Source organism: Giraffa tippelskirchi, chromosome X (assembly GCF_054371585.1).
Source record: "Giraffa tippelskirchi isolate mGirTip1 chromosome X, T2T-mGirTip1v1.2.pri, whole genome shotgun sequence".
NCBI classification, from domain to species: domain Eukaryota; kingdom Metazoa; phylum Chordata; class Mammalia; order Artiodactyla; family Giraffidae; genus Giraffa; species Giraffa tippelskirchi.
Window position 1 is genome coordinate 116,737,825 of NC_137289.1, and position 10,440 is coordinate 116,748,264.

Here is a 10,440-nt window from a genome sequence, read left to right on the forward strand (position 1 = left end):
ACAAGTCATCTGTTTTGGGGTATGTGTAACACGTAGAAAACAAGAGCTGAGTCAGCCTTGAATTTTTCAATTCAGCTGTCAACTGTGTACTGTAGTTGGAGTCCATCTTATAACTCGAGTTACTCCATCTTCTTGGGAGCAACACCTGAAGGACAGCAGCAACTCAAAGTGTTATAAAGATCACAGACTAATCAGTACAGGATGACTGAACCCTGGTACATCATGAAAATTGTGCACATGTCCAGTACAGTTGACTTATAGCATGTTTATTTTTTGTGTAATTGACAGTGACAGATAATGCATGATGAGATTCTGATACCTGACATCTAGTTCTCACTAAAAACTTAGTGAAATTTGAAGGGTTGCCTTTTTCTGGCCCCTTTTTTATTGTCTGGTTTTGTGAATCATTTTAGGCCCTGCCCCACTGGGAGTTAGGGAGTTAGGATGAGTGTTTCCTTCCTCCCCCCGCCCCCACACCCATGGCCTTTAAGACAAGTTGCAGGAAATTGTGAGTCGTTCATAATCCAGATTTTAAATAACAGAATCCCCACTAATTGTATTGTTAAGGATGTTTCCTTTCTGTTTTTGCTGCAGAAAGCCTCCTGTAAATGATTGTTTATGCAGGATGGGGATATTTGGGGGGGGGGAGTGGATCCTGCACCTGCTTTCCATCTCTGACTCAAGGCTTGTGTTTTGCGCCCTTCACGCTATCCTATCAGGAGCAGTGAGATGGCTGGAGGTATCTCAAGTCTAGATTTGGACAGACAAATCAGTGTCCAGCTTATATTTCAAACTAAAAAGGAGTTCTTCCATTCAGAGATCTTTATCCATATCAAACTACCCTTTGGTTAGAACAATTTACAGTATCACCACCAGTAATTCATTTCATATGTACTGCTTACCTTGTAGTAACAGATTAAATTAAAAGGGAAGGAAATTGATAGCTTCCTGTTGACCTTTCCTGTGTAAATGCTTTTTATTTTCCAAATGATTGGTTCCCTTATGTAAATTTGATATAAGACTTGGCTGGATAGTCCAATCAATTCTGCGTTTAAACTATCTTCTAAATCTGTAGCTTTTTTTTTATATATACCACCGTTACTGCCTTAGTTGAGAGAATATCTCTTCCTCAAGTGGAACATCTCAGTTCCCAAATTCGAATCTCCCCCAATTGGTTTTACTTTTCCGTTTACTTAAAACTGTGTATGTGAGTCCTTCCTTTGCCTTCCCTAGAATCCAGTTACTCAGTTTTTCTTTTATAGTCTTTCCTTCCCTGACCTTTCCCACTGACATTACCTAATCATCACTTTGCACAGGTATCCATGCCCAGACTCACCTCCCAGGGGCCTGTTCTTCTCCAGTTCCCTCCCCATTTAGTCTGTCTTGCACACAAACACATGCGCTATAGTTATGAAACACAAATCTGGTCTTATCATTTGCCCGTTTGGTTTCCCCAGAGGCAGAATCTAAGGCACAAATCAAGTGCAAGTACTTAATCTGGGAGGTAAAAGAGCAGATAAGAAAAATGAGACAGGAAAGAGAAGGCAGCCAATAACCAGTACATTATCAAATCAGTTGTCACTGTAAGCACCTGGAGCTTCATCTTCTCGGAAAAATTCTGGAAACCAGTGCAGAACATGCCCTTCAGAGTTACCTCACTGGAAGGACTAGGGAGCTGGAGTATTTATAAACCAAATTTTGAGAGTCATTGGTAAGAGGTGTTGATGATGATGATGGGGCAACAGTAGTGTTAATTTCCCAGAACACTGTGTCTGCCCCACAGTCAGACAAAGTAGCTTTAGTGGCCAGAGGAAAAGTCAGGCAAAGAAGTGTAGGTGCTGACAGTTGGAAGTCAGGCTGACAGGTACCGGAATGATGAGAATGAGAGTATATGGATAGGGTACCAACAGCATCTATAGTTCAAATAACCTCTGAGATGTCTCCCTATAGAAACCAGTCTTATTATTTTTTATGACATACTAAACCTTTTATAGTCTAAACCAAACATCTCCATGTGACTGTACCCTTCATTCTATCCATGTGAATTTTCTTTTTTTGTTGTTGATATAAACAATTCTTTTTTTCTCATTTTTTAAAAATTTATTTATTTATCTATTTTTTACTTTACAATATTGTATTAGTTTTGCCATACATTGACATGAATCTGCCATGGGTGTACATGTGTTCCCCTTCCAGAACCCCCCTCCCACCTCCCTCCCTATCCCATCCCTCTGGGTCATCCCAGTAGGCACACCCTCTTATATGTAAGCTTTATGCAAACTGCCTTTTCTTCCTAGAGGTCTCTTCATCTTTCTCTTCAACAACAAGTTCAAATAGTGCTTCGTCTCTGAAGTCCTCCCTTCTTTCTCCAGGCAGAAGTGGTACTTGGAGTATCATTAGAGCTCAATAAATGTGATGAATGGATTATAAGTGAACATGACTCTGCTACTACTGTTGAATGCATTTGTTTGTATCTGTGTTTCTGTATCCACGATAGGGTATGAAATATCAAAGGACAAGGGCCATGTCTTATCTGTCTTATCCCTTTCACCTAGAATACAGTGGGCATCCAATAAATATTTGTTGAAATATTGAAATATCCCTATGTTAGAGAATATTGACTATTTCAATATTGAGTGTTTTGAATAGTTCAGCATTGAAAACATTGAAAAACCTTCCCTTAAAGAAAACTAGAAATAATGTAAGAACTTCTGAGTTCTTGTCTTGTTTCTGTCTGCACAATTTCATGGCTGGTAGTTTTGTTGCTTCTTTTCTAAAAAGTAGGGTGAGGGGATAAAGTGAACCTCAAATTCCCTTCAAATTCTAAAATGCTACACAACTTTACTTTACGCTTCTGAGATAGAGCATAGAAAATACCACGATCAGCATCTGTTATGTTTCATTGGTTAGTGGTAGAGTATGGCGGTATTTTCTTGAGTTCTGGACTCTAGATTTGTTTGTTTTTTCCTTTGCAGCTCACCAAAAGGCAAGGAGACATTTTAACCTGCATCTGTATATTGTGTTAAATGAATAAAATCATTTACAAATGCAGGCTTATATTTTTTTCTCAATTTTGTATTACACACATTTTTCTCAGTGATTCCAAAGAGAGTAAAATAATTAAGAAGCATAAAGCATTTTAGGGTCATTTTTATCTGGCAAACAACACAATAAAATTCTGTCTCTAAGAAAGCTGCTCAGAAGAGTGGAGGAGGCCAGTGAAGCCTAATGGAGTTGTATTTCTATTTTTCCCACTAGAGGGAGACTATATTTTTGTATTATACCATGGAGGCCAAATATTTGCTAAATAAAATACATTGAAATGAATATTAAGAGCAGGCTAGGTAAACACCTCACTCCAGGGACTGACCGATCGACAAAGAAGCAGTATAATCCTTTTAAAATATAATTCAGATCAGTTATTACTTCTCTGCTCACACTCCTCTTGGAGCTGCTCATCACATTTAGAACAAAATCCAGACCCCTGACCATAGTTCACAAGACCACTCCTGAATGGCCTCCTGGCTGTATTTTCCATCTCATCTCATGCTGTTCCCTTCCTTGCCCTCTGTACTGCTGTACTATATCTGCAGCATCCTTACTGATATTCCACTATACATAATGTGCTCCTTCATCTAGAGTTTTGTTATCTGCCTGTGCCCTCTACCCAGGATCACTCACCTCCTACTGTATTGACTTGCACCTCTCACTTCATTTCAGGTCTGTATTCTAATGACTCCTCCCCAGAGAGGCCTTCAGGTCTCATCTAAAAGAGCAGCCTGCAGCTCTCTGTCTTGTGTTCTTGCTTTCTTGTATTATCACATCTCTTAGCAATACCTGCCATATTTTGTATTTCTTTACTAATAATGGACTGCCTAACCATGAGGGTAGCAGCTTGTGTTACCAGTGCCTTAAATTGCATCACTTTAGAAACATTGAAATATTTGTTGAATGAGTAAACGAATTTTACTATTCCTAATTCACGTTCATATTTCAATCATATCCTGGCAGGATCAGTCATGATTTGATTAGTGACCAGAGTATAGAAACCAAAGGAGAAAAATGCTTTTTTTTCTTTTTAACTTAGTAATTTTGAAGTATTTTTTTCTGTATTTCACAGTTGATACTAAGTGACTTCTTGTTAATTTTAAGACATTTAAAACATGAAAGCACCCTTTCCCTCACAAAGGCACAGACCTAGCTGAATGTTTTTAAATTACAGGGCAAAACAAATACAATATTGTAAAGTTAAAAAATAAACTAATTTAAAATAAAAAAAATACACATTTAGCACTTACTGGCTGGAAATAGAAGTGTAGATTATGTAATATGCTGTTAGTTGTTCTAACAATGACTTAAAACTTTTTCTGAGATTTTTAAACTATAAACAAAGTGTGATTTCTATTTTGAATGTTGAGAGATTCTCTTTTTATATGGATCTATTTATCTATCCACTCTCAGTAGTAAGGACTTCCCAGGTGGCTCAGTGGTAAAGAATCTGCCTGCCAAGCAGGAGACACAGGTTCAATCTCTGGGTCAGGATCGAATTAAATATTAAATATTTAGTAATTTTAGTATATTTACTCATTTAGTAAATGAGTAAAATTCATTTACTCATTCAGCAAATACTTGAATGTTTCTAAAGTGATGCAGTTTAAGGCATTGGTAACAGAAGTTGCTACCCTCATGGTTTAGGCAGTCCATTATCAGTAAAGAAATATCAAATATGGCAGGTGTTGCTAAGAGATGTGATACTACAAGAAAGCAAGAACACAAGAAGGAAGAAAATGGCAACCTGCTCCAGTATTCTTGCCTGGAAAATCCTATGGACAGAAGAGCCTGGCGGGCTCCAGTCCATGGGGTTGCAAAAGAGTCGGACACAACTTAATTGACTAAATAGCAAAGAACAGCTCAGTGGTAATGTGGAAGTATGGTAGGCCAGTGCTGGCCCAGAGGAGTGTTGAGCTACATAGCAAAAATGTTTGGAATTCTTGTATCTGGTTTCAGAAAGGTCACGTCCCTCCAAGTCTGAGCCTTATCGAAAATAATGATTTTGAGGAATCATGCCCTCAGGAGTTTTCTGTATTTCATCAGTTTTATGCCAGAGACAGGTGACTGTTACGTAGACTTTCTAGGAACATTAATCATATTAGTAATAATGATATTTTACAGGTACTGAGAATAGATGAGAGTAGATTTTAAAGCACGAAATTCCAGTTTAATTACATATGCTATCCATCCTGCTGCTCTTTTTTAAAAAATCTAATAAACTGTATTATTTTTTAATTTTTCAAAGTTTATTCTTGCCTCCTACACATTATTCACATTTTTGTTGTTACATTTTTGCAATTTATGGTATTTTTAAGATGAGTTAAATAAGCATCATTTTAACCCAGAATTTATGTTATATATTAGGGGTGGGCAAACTTTTTTTTATAAAGGGCCAGATAGTAAATACTTCTGGCTTTGTGGGCCACATGGTTTCTGTTGCATCCACTCAACTCTGCCATGGTAGTATGGACAGTACATAAATGAATGATCCTGTGTTCCAGTACAACTTTTTTCAAAAATAAATAGCAGACTAGATTTGGTAGTTTGCCCACCAATGTCACATACTACTGTATCTCAGAGTTTTCAGAGAGAAGATTGTCTCTTTCTTGAGAGTGGGAGCCATCATATAGTAGAGATGCATCTATAAGGCAGATGCATCCCATAAATTCTCATTAAATTGATTGAAATAAAAGAGAAATTATGTAGCAGTTGTAACATTACATATAATAGAAGGTTATGATTTTAAATGGAAGATACCATCTCTTGTGTAATCCAGCGTCTCTCATATAAATATTTTACTAAGTATGACTCATCACATTTCCTTGTTAGCCCTGACTCAGAACTAAGATTTAACTAAGAAGTAGGAGCTAAGTTTTGTGTCCTATTGTGATAGACATCATTAGCTTAGGTTTTCTAGTCTGACTATGTTCTGTGCCTTCAGAGACTTTATTCTTTTTTGAAAATAAGTGAGGTATAAATATATAAATGTCATCTGTTACATCTAATAGGTATGAGTCGGTGTGGCTTCTTGACAAAGATGACTTTTGAACCCATTTTAAAAGATGAGAGGTATAAACTAGATGAGAAGAAAAGAATAAAAATAGTAATATAAGTAAGGACATCAAGGTAGGATTTTCTTGAGTATTGGGCTGAGTTAGATGATACTGAGAAGTGACAACAAAAAAGGAAATCTTGACTCACAAGTACACCAGTTTAATCAGTACAAATGAATTCAGACTCCCCAGTTTCTGGAGAGTATAAGTAAATAGCAAAGGTTTTTAGCTGGTATTTGGGGTCACTATTCTTGGGAAGCTATTTACAAGTTTTACATAGTAAAACAGTTTACCTAAACTAGTACTACTTGCCATAATAGTGATAATTATTTGTGTTTGCAAACTGAGAATCACTACTTTGTATGTTCATATAAATTAGTATATTACACTAATTATTTCACCAAATACTATTATAGTAATTTGCTAATTATTAATAGAGTAATCCTTACTGTACTGTGAAGTAGTGTTAAACAGAAGAAGTTGTATTTTAAAGTATACCATCTAGAATAAGCAATGTTTCAAATTTTTTGACTTTTTTATTTGATTAAAGTGTAATTCTCATACATATGTATATTTGTATATCATTTTATTTCCTGTAAATAATATTTTCCTAATTTTGATTTGTTTTTCTTCTTTCAGTTGTTTTACAGGTTTGCAGCCTGGTTCTTTACCCAATCAAGTTCATTGAAACTGTGAGCTTGAAAATTTACCATGAGTTCAACTGGGGTTATGGCCTGGCCTGGGGTGCAACTATATTTTCATTTGGGGGTGCCATCCTTTATTGCCTGAACCCTAAGAACTACGAAGACTATTACTAGAACCAATAGTCTCAAATTAAAAAAAAATCAACCATCCAACAAAAGGATTACGTCTGCATTTTTTCTAATTCATCATTTTCTAAAACACTTGCGGAGCATCAAACAATTTGCTCAGTTGATTTAATATCTTTTGCCTTTTGGCTGTCAACATCATAACCAGCTTTTACATCCATTTTAGGGACCTGCACAAATTAAGAGAGCTGATTAGACATAGGCAAATGCTGCAAACTTCCAATATATTCGTGTCACTTTTCTTGACAAGTGAAGGGTCTATATGACAGCAACCATTGTGAGAAACTAGTTGGAATGAGAAATGCCTGAATCTCCTATTGCCTGCAGGGGAACAGCTGGCATAAGCAACATTTAGAAGTTCCTTTGCGCTGACAAGGATTCCACTGTTAGAGTCCTTATCGCCTGCTTATCCCATCCAATGACTACATTGGTTATTTGCTTGAGTGAACTCTTGAAAAGTAAACTTCCCTTCAGCATCTAATGGAGGTTCTGAATGTAACTGGGTTAATGATACATATTCCACCTACGTTTTAATGGGAGGTTATGCTTTGGCAATCAGCATCTCGCTGGGAAGGGAGTCAAGATTTGGAGACATGTGCATTTCATTATGTGGTTAGAAATTGTGCCTCAGCCATATCTAGAATGAGGAAAAATTGAGAATCTCTATTTTCCCTGGGGCAACTAAAAAGAAATATGCATGATTGCTTTTGTCCTAAGTACCCTTTAAATCACTTACCAAACATTACAGCAAACAATTGTGCATATGTAACAAGCTTAAGTATTTTTATAGAAGGTGAGCCATTAGTATAAATGGTAATAAGTTGTTCCCTAACCCTACACCTGCATTTGCCTATTGCACATAAAATTAATATTTGCTCTAGTGAAGTGATTTGAACACTAACCTTGTACACGTTGTTAAGAGGCTTAGATCGGTATTCACACTTATTTACTGTACAAAAGTGCATATACCTTAAAGCTTTTGCTCTATGTTCTCATTGGAAAGTGTTAAATAGAATTGTATAAGAAGAAAAATCGAAATGGTGTTAATTTGAAAATTAATGATTCTTTTGTAAGCACTGTAGTTCAAAAGAGTGTAGCAATTAGGATGATCATTTTGTTTACAAGTCGTTAAAATAGAAGGCTTCTTTTTTTCCAAGTATTTTAAATGTCTTCATTAAAGAAGGAATAGTGATAGATTTATATAATTGTCAGTAGAGGAGTAGAATTCATCTGGTTTTCATCTGGTTATCACCTGGTCCTCTGAAGTTAACTAATGGGCTAACTGATTTGTGCACACAATTATGATGGATTTATGGTAAGGGAATCATTTATTGATTGTTCAAATGGAAGGAAATAATAATAGGGAATAAGTTTGCAGCGAATCTTACACTGCAAACTTGTGTTAATCCTGTTTAATATATAAATTTGGATAGTTTAATTATAAACATATTTTTATAGCAAATATACAGTTCTAATGTAAAAGTTATAAATAATTATTTTTGTTAACAAGGACACTATTTGGCCCTCTTGCAGAAAGAAGCATTGGAGAAACCATTTAAAAAATACCTATGTTCTGTTGTATTGCAAAATCCGTTAAGAACAGGACTACATCAATAGTGTTTAATAATTTGCTTTACCTCCCAAAGCAGAGTTCTGCTGTCAGCTTGTCTTAAGAACTGTTGCCAAAAACAACAGGAAAAAAATCCACTATTTTATTATTCAAATGCTTAAAATAAAACCTCTTATCTTGTGACTTTTCTATGGAATCATGAAGTAAATTTGAAGAACCAGGCTTATTCTTATTTTAGCAGTGACACACAAAACTAATTAAATGCATTCTAGAGAGAAACCTTTATAAAAGTATATAATCCTGTATAGAATTGTAAGAAACTATGAGTGGACATCTTCCAGAAAGATATTACTATTATAGAACCGTTTGAAGCAATTTTCTTGAGAAATAGTAAAATCTGGGCCAGACTGTCTTGCAGTTAATTGCATATTATCAGAGCAGCATGGGAAATATGATATTTGTTGGATAGGGATTTCGGCTACTAAACACTCTCTGTTGTGAGAGAATCTTTTTATTCTTGAATAATGGAAGAACAGTACTTTGGTGCTGACATCAATGAGGCACTTATTCTTAGTCCTAGTAGAGGATGCAGTGTGCTGTTAGACCAATCTCACATCTCGAGTCTTGATCAAGTTTTCATTCTCTGTCAATTTGAAAAAGCTGGAAGTGACAGAATATGGTATAGGCTAAGGCACACATATTTGCAGTTTAATGAAAAGTAGATTTCTTATATTACTTTTTACCCTCTTTTCCAGTGAAGAGCCCTTTGCTATATTTCTACCATCACCAATAGTTGAAAGTGTTTCATTACTAACAAGTTCAGTACAACATGAAAGTTATCATGGCTCATTCAAAATACTGTTTTGTCTATCAGAATAAACACAAGTGAATTTTTCACCCACAATAATATTACGTCTTTGCAGCTTTAGGTTTTTTTTTTATTGTTTTCTTACTAGCCAAACTATTAACTCTAATCCCATTGTTTGTCAGGGGGAGAGAGAGAGATACACACACCTACATATAGCATAAAGTACTCAGCAGGGCTAGTTATTTGGATTTCTTGCACAGCAATTTAGCTTTTTTGTAAGTTCAACATGTAAATTTTAAAGACATAAATATAGAGAGATCTATGTGTTTGAAATATAAATGATATATATGGATTAGCATGTAATTGTATATTATTAAACATGCAATGAGCTGACTGGTAAGTGATGTCTAATTGTATGGCTAGCAATGTAATTTATTCAGACTGTATTTTTGTACAGAGCGGCACATACTAACCTATGCCTCTGTGTCCTCTTTAATGCCTAAAACTGTGCCTAGAAATTTCATCCGTCTTAAAAATAAAATATACTCCATGCTGTTTATGCTATTAGTTTCTCTACTGCTGTTCTATATTTATTATTTTAAAATATATGACATGTTTACTACTTAAATATGAATTCATGGTATTCTGGTTATTTTTTTAACAGTCCTTTGGGGAGATCCTGTTAATCACTCCAGTGGTTTTTGAGTTTGCAGTTTCACAATCAGTTCTTCATTTCATGATTTTTGTAGCTGACATGAAGTTATCTATGTGGAAAAAATAAAAATAAAAGTGGCTTCCCTGATGTGGTTCGACTTTGTGTCTTTTCTACTGTGTGGACTCTTTTAACAGGTTTCTAAAGTACATGTCTTCACTTCATTTTCTCTTTTGTAAAATATATATTATTTAGAAAACATAGCTTGATATGACATGTTCATTTTGTGTAAAAAATTTTTTAAACTTTTTTTGTTTCAGATTATCTCCCCAAATCCTTTCTGTTCTCTGCAGCTGAGTTATGTGAGCAATAAAATAAAGGATATTAAATGTCTTTTTTAAAACTTTCATTTTAAAAGGCACAGAGAGGAGATAGAGTGTAGGTTATCTCTTTTCCTACTCTCTTATTGCACAGTT

The 10,440-nt window shown here is 35.3% G+C and overlaps 1 protein-coding gene across 2 annotated transcripts in view; it reads left to right on the plus strand.

Annotated features, from left to right (window-relative positions):
- Positions 1-10,114, plus strand: part of TMEM47 (transmembrane protein 47) — a 29,497-nt gene extending 19,383 nt beyond the window's left edge. For both annotated transcript variants that reach the window (XM_081567472.1, XM_081567474.1), the window contains one exon: positions 6,744-10,114. In XM_081567472.1, the coding sequence (XP_081423598.1) occupies positions 6,744-6,922 (179 nt within the window). In that variant the 3' untranslated portion in view covers positions 6,923-10,114. The remainder of the gene's footprint in view (positions 1-6,743) is intronic.
- Positions 10,115-10,440: the final 326 nt, after the last annotated feature.